This window comes from Phyllobates terribilis, unplaced genomic scaffold, assembly GCF_046119375.1.
Source record: "Phyllobates terribilis strain yellow unplaced genomic scaffold, ASM4611937v1 Scaffold_4__5_contigs__length_816908805, whole genome shotgun sequence".
NCBI lineage: Eukaryota > Metazoa > Chordata > Amphibia > Anura > Dendrobatidae > Phyllobates > Phyllobates terribilis.
The window spans coordinates 11,423,597-11,440,854 of NW_027362764.1; the positions used below are offsets into that span (position 1 = coordinate 11,423,597).

Sequence of the window (17,258 nt, forward strand, 5' to 3'; positions counted from 1 at the left end):
AGGGTCCCAACCTGGCCTCTCAGAGTTTCCATGGGGCCAGATGACCGGCTGGTCCCAATCTGGCTTCTCCAAATGAGTCCATGGGTTCCAAGTGACCAGTGGGTCCCTCCTTGGCAACCCCAAACAATATATACATGTGGCCAGGTGACTTTCTCGTCCCATCCTGATCTCCCCATAATGTATCCATGTCACTCTGATGGTCAATGGACCAGATCCGAATCTTTCCAGTCAGAGCCGATACCCTTAGACTAGAATCATGTAAAATCCAAATCTGTGTCTCTTGGGATGCCATGCTATCCATCTACTTTCCTGAAGGATGTCTCTCATTCTCGTTGTAAAGTCTTTCTGATCCTCCTTGATTCTCTTCCAGCACTACAGACATCCCTGTTTATATTTACATCTGTGTAAGGTCATCAGTCACAGGTAAGAGGAAAAGGTGCAGGGCTCACCAGGTCTCATAGTTTGAGCTAATCAATTTACATATTGGTATCACAGGGGCTATTGTAAATAAACATCTAGCTGACTTTTAGTACAATTTGCCATTAGCATAGTTAACATATGATTGTTTCCAAACAAATAAAATTCAACATTCAGGGTTATACAAATACTGGGACAGAATAAGGAAAAAAAACAGAATAAGATATAACTTTTAATAGATACTTTAAAAGACCAACTAATGGTCACATAATGGACAAAAAGCATAAAAATGTTCGTGCAAAAGAGGATATTGATCAAAAGTATGTTAAGATCATGTCATTCAGGCTGGCCCTAGGTAGCCCTAAAACAACTGAGACCCTGCCTAGCAGCGGACGTTCATCACCCTAGCGAGACGATTTGGTGTCCCCGCTCCACGTCGGCTGTCCCTTACTTGCCCTATTAGGCCCTTGCACCAAACATACATTAACATAGAAATATTTTCTTTATCCTATGCAGTGCTACCACCCAGATCAAAAATAAATTGTCTATATGCATATAATTAATGCTGCATATACTCCAAATACTGCATATACTCTGCTCCCTGTCAAAAGATATACATGAAGAGATAATCAATAATCTCAGAAAAGAGAAAGACCCACTTCAGAATACTATAAGAGAAAGAATGAACTTATCTGTAGTAGGTAGTAGATTGTGTGCAGATAAAGGCCGGATAATTCAGACAGAGTCCTATAGGTTGTACCAGTGCATGGGAAAAGGTCCCAAAAACACAGGCATAGATGATGCCAGCAGCTATCCCAACGCGTTTCACCCTCTCCTCATTCAGGGTTCATCAGGGGACAGATTAGGAGATACACCATAGTAGGAGCATCGGCAATAGCAATGTATCCGCCATGAACCATCAGAGTGAATGCCTGATTCACCATCGTAGCAGAAACCCCCAGCCATATAGCCGCAATAGCGCGCCAAAAACCACCCACCAACTAGAGCCAGGAGTCTAAGGGTCATATCCGGGAGGAGCCATCATGCTCCTATACCCAATAAGGCATTTGACGTATTGCCGCCGTGTCCTGGTGTAACGCAGCTGCGCTCCAATGAAGCGACTTCCGGTCACACGTACAAGTGACGCGGCTTCCGGTCACACGTACCAGTGACGAGGCTTCCGGTCACGCCCCAAACATGCTCTCATCTCTAAAGCGCTTTGCTGAAAGGTCTAGTCTTGGGCCCATTCTTATCTTCTCTCCAGTTACAATTTGAGAACTCTGTTTCCCTTTCTATTAGTGGCCTCAATAGAAACAAGACATCAGAGTTTGCAGCATCTTGTCCTCAGTGTGAATAGTTACAACAAGGTACCCGATTGCATACACTTCTCTGCTGTTCTTGTGCTGTCTGTACATTTGGCTCTGCTGCATCTAGCACATCCAGTTCTCATTCACCTGCCATCCTGCATATCCAGCTCTACTGGTCCTGGCTGCCCAAGTCCAGTTCCTCTGCATCAACACCTCCAGTCCGTGCTGCTCACCCTGGCCTACAATTTGGCTAATGCCCCTCACCAGGCGAGCCCTGACATCTGTGTCTAGTTTCATTATTGTGTGGTGGGTGTAATCTAGATTCATTGGGGATGGAGCTCATGGGTGGTGGGTGTGGTTCACATTAATCCGGATGGGGCTTGTGGGTGGTGGGTGTAATCTAGATTCATTGTGGGTGGAGCTCATGGGTGGTGGGTGTGGTTCACATTAATCCGGGTGGGGCTTGTGGGTGGTGGGTGTAATCTAGATTCATTGTGGGTGGAGCTCATGGGTGGTGGGTGTAGTTCACATTAATCTGGGTGGGGCTTTGTGGGTGGAATCTAGATTCATTGTGGGTGGAGCTCATGGGTGGTGGGTGTGGTTTACATTAATCTGGGTGGGGCTTGTGGGTGGTGGGAGTAATCTAGATTCATTGTGGGTGGAGCTCATGGGTGGTGGGTGTGGTTCACATTAATCTGGGTGGGGCTTTGTGGGTGGTGGGTGTAATCTAGATTCATTGTGGGTGGAGCTCATGGGTGGTGGGTGTGGTTTACATTAATCTGGGTGGGGCTTGTGGGTGGTGGGAGTAATCTAGATTCATTGTGGGTGGAGCTCATGGGTGGTGGGTGTGGTTCACATTAATCCGGGTGGGGCTTGTGGGTGGTGGGTGTAATCTAGATTCATTGTGGGTGGAGCTCATGGGTGGTGGGTGTAATCTAGATTCATTGTGGGTGGAGCTCATGGGTGGTGGGTGTGGTTCACATTAATCCGGGTGGGGCTTGTGGGTGTAATCTAGATTCATTGTGGGTGGAGCTCATGGGTGGTGGGTGTGGTTCACATTAATCCGGGTGGGGCTTGTGGGTGGTGGGTGTAATCTAGATTCATTGTGGGTGGAGCTCATGGGTGGTGGGTGTGGTTCACATTAATCCGGGTGGGGCTTGTGGGTGGTGGGAGTAATCTAGATTCATTGTGGGTGGAGCTCATGGGTGGTGGGCGTGGTTCACATTAATCCGGGTGGGGCTTGTGGGTGTAATCTAGATTCATTGTGGGTGGAGCTCATGGGTGGTGGGTGTGGTTCACATTAATCCGGGTGGGGCTTGTGGGTGGTGGGTGTAATCTAGATTCATTGTGGGTGGAGCTCATGGGTGGTGGGTGTGGTTCACATTAATCCGGGTGGGGCTTGTGGGTGGTGGGTGTAATCTAGATTCATTGTGGGTGGAGCTCATGGGTGGTGGGTGTGGTTCACATTAATCCGGGTGGGCTTGTGGGTGGTGGGAGTAATCTAGATTCATTGTGGGTGGAGCTCATGGGTGGTGGGCGTGGTTCACATTAATCCGGGTGGGGCTTGTGGGTGTAATCTAGATTCATTGTGGGTGGAGCTCATGGGTGGTGGGTGTGGTTCACATTAATCCGGGTGGGGCTTGTGGGTGTAATCTAGATTCATTGTGGGTGGAGCTCATGGGTGGTGGGTGTGGTTCACATTAATCCGGATGGGGCATGTGGGTGGTGGGTGTAATCTAGATTCATTGTGGGTGGAGCTCATGGGTGGCGGGTGTGGTTCACATTAATCCAGGTGGGGCTTGTTGGTGGTGGGTGTAATCTAGATTCATTGTGGGTGGAGCTCATGGGTGGTGGGTGTGGTTCACATTAATCCGGGTGGGGCTTTGTGGGTGTAATCTAGATTCATTGTGGGTGGAGCTCATGGGTGGTGGGTGTAGTTCACATTAATCCGGGTGGGGCTTGTGGGTGGTGGGTGTAATCTAGATTCATTGTGGGTGGAGCTCATGGGTGGTGGGTGTGGTTCACATTAATCCGGGTGGGGCTTGTGGGTGGTGGGAGTAATCTAGATTCATTGTGGGTGGAGCTCATGGGTGGTGGGTGTGGTTCACATTAATCCGGATGGGGCTTGTGGGTGGTGGGAGTAATCTAGATTCATTGTGGGTGGAGCTCATGGGTGGTGGGTGTGGTTCACATTAATCCTGGTGGGGCTTTGTCGGTGTAATCTAGATTAATTGTGGGTGGAGCTCATGGGTGGTGGGTGTGGTTCACATTAATCCGGGTGGGGCTTGTGGGTGGTGGGTGTAATCTAGATTCATTGAGGGTGGAGCTCATGGGTGGTGGGTGTGGTTCACATTAATCCGAGTGGGACTTGTGGGTGTAATCTAGATTCATTGTGGGTGGAGCTCATGGGTGGTGGGTGTGGTTCACATTAATCCGGGTGGGGCTTGTGGGTGGTGGGTGTAATCTAGATTCATTGTGGGTGGAGCTCATGGGTGGTGGGTGTGGTTCACATTAATCCAGGTGGGGCTTGTGGGTGGTGGGAGTAATCTAGATTCATTGGGGATGGAGCTCATGGGTGGTGGGTGTGGTTCACATTAATCCGGGTGGGGCTTGTGGGTGGTGGGTGTAATCTAGATTCATTGTGGGTGGAGCTCATGGGTGGTGGGTGTGGTTCACATTAATCCGAGTGGGACTTGTGGGTGGTGGGTGTAATCTAGATTCATTGTGGGTGGAGCTCATGGGTGGTGGGTGTGGTTCACATTAATCCGGGTGGGGCTTGTGGGTGGTGGGTGTAATCTAGATTCATTGTGGGTGGAGCTCATGGGTGGTGGGTGTGGTTCACATTAATCCGAGTGGGACTTGTGGGTGGTGGGTGTAATCTAGATTCATTGTGGGTGGAGCTCATGGGTGGTGGGTGTGGTTCACATTAATCCGAGTGGGACTTGTGGGTGGTGGGAGTAATCTAGATTCATTGGGGATGGAGCTCATGGGTGGTGGGTGTGGTTCACATTAATCCGGGTGGGGCTTGTGGGAGGTGGGTGTAATCTAGATTCATTGTGGGTGGAGCTCATGGGTGGTGGGTGTGGTTCACATTAATCCGAGTGGGACTTGTGGGTGGTGGGTGTAATCTAGATTCATTGTGGGTGGAGCTCATGGGTGGTGGCTGTGGTTCACATTAATCCGAGTGGGACTTGTGGGTGGTGGGTGTAATCTAGATTCATTGTGGGTGGAGCTCATGGGTGGTGGGTGTGGTTCACATTAATCCGGGTGGGGCTTGTGGGTGGTGGGAGTAATCTAGATTAATTGTGGGTGGAGCTCATGGGTGGTGGGTGTGGTTCACATTAATCTGGGTGGGGCTTTGTGGGTGGTGGGTGTAATCTAGATTCATTGGGGTGGAGCTCATGGGTGGTGGGTGTGGTTCACATTAATCCGGGTGGGGCTTTGTGGGTGGTGGGTGTAATCTAGATTCATTGGGGTGGAGCTCATGGGTGGTGGGTGTGGTTCACATTAATCTGGGTGGGGCTTTGTGGGTGGTGGGTGTAATCTAGATTCATTGGGGTGGAGCTCATGGGTGGTGGGTGTGGTTCACATTAATCTGGGTGGGGCTTTGTGGGTGGTGGGTGTAATCTAGATTCATTGGGGTGGAGCTCATGGGTGGTGGGTGTGGTTCACATTAATCTGGGTGGGGCTTTGTGGGTGGTGGGTGTAATCTAGATTCATTGGGGTGGAGCTCATGGGTGGTGGGTGTGGTTCACATTAATCTGGGTGGGGCTTTGTGGGTGGTGGGTGTAATCTAGATTCATTGGGGTGGAGCTCATGGATGGTGGGTGTGGTTATGTTCAGGTGCTGCACTGAATCTTTCCTCTTGGGCTGGCACTGAAAGCATCACACATGTACAACCTTGCTCAGTACCGTCCCCGTTACTTACCCTGGCAGTGTTTCCTGTTACACTTCAGCTCCCCCTGCTGGCAGGTGCTGTAAGAGATAGGATATCAGTGGTCACATGACCAGGACTTCTCCTTGTATCGGCCTTCTGCCGCCCTATATGGGACTCACCATTCCCTGCACCCGTCCTGGACCACCTGCTCGGGGCTCAGATACATCGTCTGTGACTGGGAGATGTAGAGGCATCGGCAGTCTTCAGGGGGCACACATGTACCGTCCTGCTCCAACAGTCCCTGCGGGGGGACGTCACAGTGTGACCCACTGATAACCCCGACCACACGCCCCATCTTCTGAGCACACACCCCATCATTCAACTACACGCCCCATCTTCTGACCACAAGCCCCATCTTCTTACCACAGGCCCCATCTTCTTACCACACGCCCCATCTTCTGACCACACGCCCCATCTTCTGACCACACGCCCCATCTTCTGACCACAGGCCCCATCTTCTGACCACAGGCCCATCTTCTGACCACACGCCCCATCTTCTGACCACACGCCCCATCTTGTGACCACAGGCCCCATCTTCTGACCACAGGCCCCATCTTCTGACCACAGGCCCATCTTCTGACCACACGCCCCATCTTCTGACCACACGCCCCATCTTCTGACCACACGCCCCATCTTCTGACCACACGCCCCATCTTCTGACCACAGGCCCATCTTCTGACCACAGGCCCATCTTCTGAGCACAGGCCCATCTTCTGACCACAGGCCCCATCTTCTGACCACAGGCCCCATCTTCTGACCACAGGCCCATCTTCTGACCACACGCCCCATCTTCTGACCACACGCCCCATCTTCTGACCACAGGCCCATCTTCTGACCACACGCCCCATCATTCAACTACACGCCCTATCAACCGACTACACATCCCATCATTCTCCCTTCACAAGATAAATGAACCCACTGCCCGCTACAGTGTGAAGTGCTGTTAGATGTGAGAGTCTCACCACTACTCACCAGGGGACAGTAACACCCGGGGTGACAGGTGGGTAAATCCGGACACCCGTCTGACCCTTGTCTGTAGGAGCAGAGACTGCCGCAGGGAGATCCACACGGGCTGAATACAAATGGCGGCGGACAGCTGGACTCTATAACCGGAGAGGAAAAACCAAGTCACATCCTGGAGTCACCCCAGATGCCGGGTCACATCCCGAGGTCACCACACACCCCGGGTTACATCCTGAGGTCACCACAAACCCCGGGTCACATCCCAAGGTCACCTCAATGCTCGGGTCACATCGCAAGGTCACCACAATGCTCGGGTCACATCCCGAGGTCACCACACACCTAGGCTCACATCCCGAGGTCACCACAAACCCCGGGTCAGATTCAGTGGTCACCACACACCTAGGGTCACAACACACCAAGGGTCACATCCTGAGGTCACCACACTCCCCAGGTCAGATTCAGAGGTCACCACACACCCCAGGTCAGATTCAGAGGTCACCACACACCCCAGGTCAGATTCAGAGGTCACCACACATCCCGAAGTCAACAAACACCCCGAGTTACATCTAGAGGTCACATCCCAAGGTCACCACACACCCCAGGTCACATCCCGGGGTCACCCTACCCCCTGGGTCACATCCTGACATCACCATACACCCGGGACACATCCCGAGGTCACCACACAACCCGGGTCACATCCCGAGGTCACCACACACCCCGGGTCACATCCCGAGGTCACATGCTCACCCCCCCACAATATTATAAGATGTGACGGTTATCACCGGTGCACTGGGACGTGTTACACAGAAGAACATCAGAGTCTGGCGCATCACATGTGTCTCCAAACACAAGGCCCACAGGCTCCCGGTACCGCTTCTGGAGCAACGAGTGACAGGAGCAGTCAGACCACCGACTCCACGGTGTCCAGGAGCAGACCCCTGATATGGAAACAGACTAGATGGTATACAGGTACATGTATGACATCACTACAGGGCAGGTACATGTATGACATCACTACAGGACAGGGACATGTATGACATCACTACAGGACAGGGACATGTATGACATCACTACAGGACAGGGTCATGTATGACCGGTGACATCACTACAGGACAGGGTCATGTATGACCGGTGACATCACTACAGGAAAGGTACATGTATGACCGGTGACATCACTACAGGACAGGTACATGTATGACATCACTACAGGACAGGGACATGTATGACATCACTAAAGGACAGGGACATGTATGACCGGTGACATCACTACAGGACAGGGACATGTATGACCGGTGACATCACTACAGGACAAGTACATGTATGACATCACTACAGGACAGGGACATGTATGACATCACTACAGGACAGGGACATGTATGACCAGTGACATCACTACAGGACAGGGACATGTATGACCGGTGACATCACTACAGGACAGGTACATGTATGACCGGTGACATCACTACAGGACAGGTACATGTATGACCGGTGACATCACTACAGGACAGGTACATGTATGACATCACTACAGGACAGGGACATGTATGACATCACTAAAGGACAGGGACATGTATGACCGGTGACATCACTACAGGACAGGGACATGTATGACATCACTACAGGACAGGTACATGTATGACATCACTACAGGACAGGGTCATGTATGACCGGTGACATCACTACAGGACAGGTACATGTATGACCGGTGACATCACTACAGGACAAGTACATGTATGACATCACTACAGGACAGGGACATGTATGACATCACTACAGGACAGGGACATGTATGACCAGTGACATCACTACAGGACAGGGACATGTATGACCGGTGACATCACTACAGGACAGGTACATGTATGACCGGTGACATCACTACCGGACAGGTACACGTATGACCGGTGACATCACTACCAGACAGGTAAATGTATGACCGGTGACATCACTACAGGACAGGTACATGTATGACCGGTGACATCACTACCGGACAGGGACATGTATGACCGGTGACATCACTTACGGACAGGTACATGTATGACCGGTGACATCACTACAGGACAGGTACACATATGACCGGTGACATCACTACAGGACAGGGACATGTATGACATCACTACAGGACAGGGACATGTATGACCGGTGACATCACTACAGGACAGGTACATGTATGACCGGTAACATCACTACAGGACAGGTAAATGTATGACCGGTGACATCACTACAGGACAGGGACATGTATGACCGGTGACATCACTTACGGACAGGTACATGTATGACCGGTGACATCACTACAGGACAGGGACATGTATGAAATCACTACAGGACAGGGACATGTATGACATCACTACAGGACAGGGACATGTATGACCGGTGACATCACTACAGGACAGGGACATGTATCACCGGTGACATCACTACAGGACAGGTACATGTATGACCGGTGACATCACTACAGGACAGGTACATGTATCACCGGTGACATCACTACAGGACAGGGACATGTATGACATCACTACAGGACAGGGACATGTATGACCGGTGACATCACTACAGGACAGGTACATGTATGACCGGTGACATCACTACAGGACAGGTAAATGTATGACCGGTGACATCACTACAGGACAGGTACATGTATGACCAGTGACATCACTACAGGACAGGGACATGTATGAAATCACTACAGGACAGGGACATGTATGACATCACTACAGGACAGGGTCATGTATGACCGGTGACATCACTACAGGACAGGTACATGTATGACCGGTGACATCACTACAGGACAGGTACATGTATGACATCACTACAGGACAGGGACATGTATGACATCACTAAAGGACAGGGACATGTATGACCGGTGACATCACTACAGGACAGGGACATGTATGACATCACTACAGGACAGGGTCATGTATGACCGGTGACATCACTACAGGACAGGTACATGTATGACCGGTGACATCACTACAGGACAGGTACATGTATGACATCACTACAGGACAGGGACATGTATGACATCACTACAGGACAGGGACATGTATGACCAGTGACATCACTACAGGACAGGGACATGTATGACCGGTGACATCACTACAGGACAGGTACATGTATGACCGGTGACATCACTACAGGACAGGGACATGTATGACCGGTGACATCACTACAGGACAGGTACATGTATGATCGGTGACATCACTTACGGACAGGTACATGTATCACCGGTGACATCACTACAGGACAGGGACATGTATGACATCACTACAGGACAGGTACATGTATGACCGGTGACATCACTACAGGACAGGTACATGTATGACCGGTGACATCACTACAGGACAGGTAAATGTATGACCGGTGACATCACTACAGGACAGGTACATGTATGACCGGTGACATCACTACAGGACAGGGACATGTATGACCGGTGACATCACTTACGGACAGGTACATGTATGACCGGTGACATCACTACAGGACAGGTACACGTATGACCGGTGACATCACTACAGGACAGGGACATGTATGACATCACTACAGGACAGGGACATGTATGACCGGTGACATCACTACAGGACAGGTACATGTATGACCGGTGACATCACTACAGGACAGGGACATGTATGACCGGTGACATCACTACAGGACAGGTACATGTATGACATCACTACAGGACAGGGACATGTATGACCGGTGACATCACTACAGGACAGGGACATGTATGACATCACTACAGGACAGGGACATGTATGATATCACTACAGGACAGGGACATGTATGACCGGTGACATCACTACAGGACAGGGACATGTATGACATCACTACAGGACAGGTACATGTATGATATCACTACAGGACAGGGACATGTATGACATCACTACAAGACAGGGACATGTATGACCGGTGACATCACTATAGGACAGGTACATGTATGACCGGTGACATCACTACAGGACAGGGACATGTATGACCGGTGACATCACTATAGGACAGGTACATGTATGACCGGTGACATCACTACAGGACAGGGACATGTATGACCGGTGACATAACTTCAGGACAGGGACATGTATGACATCACTACAGGACAGGGACATGTATGACATCACTACAGGACAGGGACATGTATGACCGGTGACATCACTACAGGACAGGGACATGTATGACCGTTGACATCAACACAGGACAGGGACATGTATGACATCACTACAGGACAGGGACATGTATGACTGGTGACATCACTACAGGACAGGGACATGTATGACCGTTGACATCAACACAGGACAGGGACATGTATGACATCACTACAGGACAGGGACATGTATGACCGGTGACATCACTACAGGACAGGTACATGTATGACCGGTGACATCACTACAGGACAGGGACATGTATGACATCACTACAGGACAGGGACATGTATGACATCACTACAGGACAGGGACATGTATGACCGGTGACATCACTACAGGACAGGTACATGTATGACATCACTACAGGACAGGGACATGTATCACCGGTGACATCACTACAGGACAGGGACATGTATTACCGGTGACATCACTACAGGACAGGTACATGTATGACCGGTGACATCACTACAGGACAGGTACATGTATGACCGGTGACATCACTACAGGACAGGGACATGTATGACCGGTGACATCACTACAGGACAGGGACATGTATGACCGGTGACATCACTACAGGACAGGTACACGTATGACCGGTGACATCACTACAGGACAGGTACATGTATCACCGGTGACATCACTACAGGACAGGGACATGTATGACATCACTACAGGACAGGGACATGTATGACCGTGACATCACTTACGGACAGGTACATGTATGACCGGTGACATCACTACAGGACAGGTACACGTATGATCGGTGACATCACTACAGGACAGGTACATGTATGATCGGTGACATCACTACAGGACAGGTACATGTATGACCGGTGACATCACTACAGGACAGAGACATGTATGACATCACTACAGGACAGGTACATGTATGACCGGTGACATCACTACAGGACAGAGACATGTATGACATCACTACAGGACAGGGACATGTATGACCGGTGACATCAACACAGGACAGGGACATGTATGACATCACTACAGGACAGGTACATGTATGACATCACTACAGGACAGGGACATGTATGACCGGTGACATCACTACAGGACAGGGACATGTATGACATCACTACAGGACAGGGACATGTATGACCGTTGACATCACTACCGGACAGGGACATGTATGACCGTTGACATCACTACAGGACAGGGACATGTATGACATCACTACAGGACAGGGACATGTATGACCGGTGACATCACTACAGGACAGGGACATGTATGACATCACTACAGGACAGGGACATGTATGACCGGTGACATCACTACCGGACAGGGACATGTATGACCGGTGACATCACTACAGGACAGGGACATGTATGACATCACTACAGGACAGGGACATGTATGACCGTTGACATCACTACCGGACAGGGACATGTATGACCGTTGACATCACTACAGGACAGGGACATGTATGACCGTTGACATCAACACAGGACAGGGACATGTATGACATCACTACAGGACAGGGACATGTATGACCGTTGACATCAACACAGGACAGGGACATGTATGACATCACTACAGGACAGGGACATGTATGACCGTTGACATCAACACAGGACAGGGACATGTATGACATCACTACAGGACAGGGACATGTATGACCGTTGACATCAACACAGGACAGGGACATGTATGACATCACTACAGGACAGGGACATGTATGACCGGTGACATCACTACAGGACAGGGACATGTATGACCGGTGACATCACTACAGGACAGGGACATGTATGACATCACTACCGGACAGGGACATGTATGACCGGTGACATCACTACAGGACAGGGACATGTATGACATCACTACAGGACAGGGACATGTATGACCGGTGACATCACTACCGGACAGGGACATGTATGACCGTTGACATCAACACAGGACAGGGACATGTATGACATCACTACAGGACAGGGACATGTATGACCGGTGACATCACTACAGGACAGGGACATGTATGACATCACTACAGGACAGGGACATGTATGACCGGTGACATCACTACAGGACAGGGACACGTATGACCGGTGACGACCTTCACACGGCTGCAGGTAACACGCCTCGCTCTGCTCCTGCTCTCTGCCGTCACACTGTCCGTTTGGTGTCTCTGTGTTCGGGCAATCACAGCGCCATGTCCGGCTGCGGAGGCCGGTACCACAGCCGCGGGAGCAGAGACTCCAGGCTGCCCAGCCACAGAGAGCGCTGCCTGCAGGCGAGAGACATATGAGTCTGAGCATCCCCCGATCCCTACGATCTGCCCCATCCCCGATCCCTACAATCTGCCCCATCCCCAATCCCTACAATCTGCCCCATCCCCGATCCCTACGATCTGCCCCATCCCCGATCCCTACAATTTGCCCCATCCCCGCAATCTGCCCCATCCCAGATCCTTACAATCTGCCCCATCCCCGATCCCTACAATCTGCCCCATCCCCAATCCCTACAATCTGCCCCATCCCCGATCCCTACAATCTGCCCGATCCCTACAATCTGCCCCATCCCCGATCCCTACGATCTGCCCCATCCCCGATCCCTACAATCTGACCCATCCCCGCAATCTGCCCCATCCCAGATCCTTACAATCTGCCCCATCCCCGATCCCTACAATCTGCCCCATCCCCAATCCCTACAATCTGCCCCATCCCCGATCCCTACAATCTGCCTAATCCCCGATCCCTACGATCTGCCCCTACCCCGATCCCTACGATCTGCCCCATCCCCTGATCCCTACGATCTGCCCCTACCCCGATCCCTACGATCTGCCCCATCCCCTGATCCCTACGATCTGCCCCATCCCCCGATCCCTACGATATGCCCCATCCATGAACCCTTCGATCTGCCCCATCCCCGATCCCTACGATCTCCTTCATCCCCTGATCTATCTCTGGATCACATATTCACATTATAATAATTTCTACAACATGCCCGATCCTGAACAATCTGCCTAATCGTTAAGGATCTCTCTCTGATCTGCTGGTCGTATTTATGTACTGGCAGCTCACAACCGTAGCAGATGTCAGTGACAGCTGGACAGGGGGTCAGTCACGGAATCAGAGAACTCGGACCCCCAGAGACCTCAGATATCAGGTGTGGGCTGACCACATGTCTTACCTTCACAAGGCTGGTTGGTACATTCCCGCCTCTCTGTGTCTGGACCCTCGCAGTCTGAACCATTGTTCCGGGGGGGAGGGTTGATACAAGCTCGGCTCCGAATCTGAACGGCGGATCCACAAGTGACTGGACATCCCGACCACGGAGACCACGGGGTCCACGAGCCGTTAACTAGAGGGGGCACAGTGCAACATGTCATGGCTTCCTGCTGCTCTTCTCGGGGTTCGAGCTGATGAAAGGCTTTATATTGGGGGTGTGATGGCTCTGGGGGTCCAGGCTGATGGAAGGCTCTATATTGGGGGTGTGATGTCTCTGGGGGTCCGGGCTGATGGAAGGCTCTATATTGGGGGTGTGATGGCTCTGGGGGTCCAGGCTGATGGAAGGCTCTATATTGGGGGTGTGATGTCTCTGGGGGTCCAGGCTGATGGAAGGTTCTATATTGGGGGTGTGATGGCTCTGGGGGGTCCAGGCTGATGGAAGGCTCTATATTGGGGTGTGATGTCTCTGGGGGTACAGGCTGATGGAAGGCTCTATATTGTGGGTAGGATGTCTCTGGGGGGTCCAGGCTGATGGAAGGCTCTATATTGGGGTGTGATGTCTCTGGGGGTCCAGGCTGATGGAAGGCTCTATATTGTGGGTAGGATGTCTCTGGGGGGTCCAGGCTGATGGAAGGCTCTATATTGGGGGAGTGATTTCTCTGGGGGGTCTGGGCTGATGGAAGGCTCTATATTGGGGTGTGATGTCTCTGGGGGTCCAGGCTGATGGAAGGTTCTATATTGGGGTGTGATGTCTCTGGGGGTCCAGGCTGATGGAAGGCTCTATATTGGGGGAGTGATTTCTCTGGGGGGTCTGGGCTGATGGAAGGCTCTATATTGGGGTGTGATGTCTCTGGGGGTCCAGGCTGATGGAAGGTTCTATATTGGGGTGTGATGTCTCTGGGGGTCCAGGCTGATGGAAGGCTCTATATTGGGGTGTGATGTCTCTGGGGTCCAAGCTGATGGAAGGCTCTATATTGGGGGTAGGATGTCTCTGGGGGTCCAGGCTGATGGAAGGCTCTATATTGGGGGTGTGATGTCTCTGGGGTCCAAGCTGATGGAAGGCTCTATATTGGGGGTGTGATGTCTCTGCGGGTCCAGGCTGATGGAAGGTTCTATATTGGGGGTGTGATGTCTCTGGGGGTCCAAGCTGATGGAAGGCTCTATATTGGGGGTGTGATGTCTCTGGGGTCCGGGCTGATGGAAGGCTCTATATTGGGGGTGTGATGTCTCTGGGGGGTCTAGGCTGATGGAAGGCTCTATATTGGGGGTGTGATGTCTCTGGGGGGTCCGGGCTGATGGAAGGCTCTATATTGGGGGTAGGATGTCTCTGGGGGTCCAGGCTGATGGCAGGCTCTATATTGGGGGTAGGATGTCTCTGGGGGGTCCAGGCTGATGAAAGGCTCTATATTGGGGGTGTGATGTCTCTGGGGGTTCAGGCTGGATGGAAGGCTCTATATTGGGGGTATGATGTTTCTGGGGGGTCCGGGCTGATGGAAGGCTCTGTATTTGGGGTGTGATGTCTCTGGGGGTCCGCGCTGATGGAAGGCTCTATATTGGGGTGTGATGTCTCTCCGGGTCCAGGCTGATGGAAGGCTCTATATTGGGGGTAGGACGTCTCTGGGGGTCCGGGATGATGGAAGGCTCTATATTGTGGTGTGATGTCTCTGGAGGTCCAGGCTGATGGAAGGCTCTATATTGGGGGTGTGATGTCTCTGGGGGTTCAGGCTGATGGAAGGCTCTATATTGGGGGTGTGATGTCTCTGGGGGTCCGGGCTGATGGAAGGCTCTATATTGGGGGTGTGATGTCTCTGGGGGGTCCGGGCTGATGGAAGGCTCTATATTGGGGGTGCGATGTCTCTGGGGGTTCAGGCTGATGGAAGGCTCTATATTGGGGGTGCGATGTCTCTGGGGGTCCAGGCTGATGGAAGGCTCTATATTGGGGGTGTGATGTCTCTGGGGGTTCAGGCTGATGGAAGGCTCTATATTGGGGGTGCGATGTCTCTGGGGGTCCAGGCTGATGGAAGGCTCTATATTGGGGATGTGATGTCTCTGGGGGTCCGGGCTGATGGAAGGCTCTATATTGGGGGCAGGATGTCTCTGGGGGTCCGGGCTGATGGAAGGCTCCATATTGGGGGTGTGATGTCTCTGGGGGTCCAGGCTGATGGATGGCTCTATATTGGGGGTGTGATGTCTCTGGGGGTCCAGACTGATGGAAGGCTCTATATTGGAGGTGTGATGTCTCTGGGGGTCCAGGCTGATGGAAGGCTCTATATTGGGGGTGTGATGTCTCTGGGGGTCCAGGCTGATGGAAGGCTCTATATTGGGGGTGTGATGTCTCTAGGTGTCCAGGCTGATGGAAGGCTCTATATTGGGGGTGTGATGTCTCTGGGGGTCCAGGCTGATGGAAGGCTCTATATTGGGGGTAGGATGTCTCTGGGGGTCCAGGCTGATGGAAGGCTCTATATTGGGGGTAACATGTCTCTGGGGGTCCAGGCTGATGGAAGGCTCTATATTGGAGGTGTGATGTCTCTGGTGGTCCGGGCTGATGGAAGGCTCTATATTGGGGTGTGATGTCTCTGACGGTCCAGGCTGATGGAAGGCTCTATATTGGGGGTGTGATGTCTCTGGGGTCCAGGCTGATGGAAGGCTCTATATTGGGGGTGCGATGTCTCTGGGGGTCCAGGCTGATGGAAGGCTCTATATTGGGGGTGTGATGTCTCTGGGGGTCCGGGCTGATGGAAGGCTCTATATTGGGGGCAGGATGTCTCTGGGGGTCCAGGCTGATGGAAGGCTCCATATTGGGGGTGTGATGTCTCTGGGGGTCCAGGCTGATGGATGGCTCTATATTGGGGGTGTGATGTCTCTGGGGGTCCAGACTGATGGAAGGCTCTATATTGGAGGTGTGATGTCTCTGGGGGTCCAGGCTGATGGAAGGCTCTATATTGGGGGTGTGATGTCTCTGGGTGTGCAGGCTGATGGAAGGCTCTATATTGGGGGTGTGATGTCTCTGGGGGTCCAGGCTGATGGAAGGCTCTATATTGGGGGTGTGATGTCTCTGGGGGTCCAGGCTGATGGAAGGCTCTATATTGGGGGTAGGATGTGTCTGGGGGTCCAGGCTGATGGAAGGCTCTATATTGGGGGTAAGATGTCTCTGGGGGTCCAGGCTAATGGAAGGCTCTATATTGGAGGTGTGATGTCTCTGGGGGTCCGGGCTGATGGAAGGCTCTATATTGGGGTGTGATGTCTCTGGGGGTCCAGGCTGATGGAAGGCTCTATATTGGGGGAGTGATGTCTCTGGGGTCCAGGCTGAAGGAAGGCTCTATATTGG

General features: G+C 51.9%; 1 protein-coding gene across 1 annotated transcript in view; it reads right to left on the reverse strand.

The window, feature by feature from the left end:
* Positions 1-17,258, reverse strand: part of LOC141264133 (SCO-spondin-like) — a 521,676-nt gene that overhangs the window by 96,922 nt on the left and 407,496 nt on the right. The window contains exons 73-78 of the mRNA XM_073676443.1: positions 13,893-14,063; positions 12,817-12,987; positions 7,407-7,562; positions 6,634-6,764; positions 5,781-5,902; positions 5,653-5,699 (exon numbers count right to left, since the gene is read on the reverse strand). Of these exons, the coding sequence (XP_073532544.1) occupies positions 5,653-5,699; positions 5,781-5,902; positions 6,634-6,764; positions 7,407-7,562; positions 12,817-12,987; positions 13,893-14,063 (798 nt within the window). The remainder of the gene's footprint in view (positions 1-5,652; positions 5,700-5,780; positions 5,903-6,633; positions 6,765-7,406; positions 7,563-12,816; positions 12,988-13,892; positions 14,064-17,258) is intronic.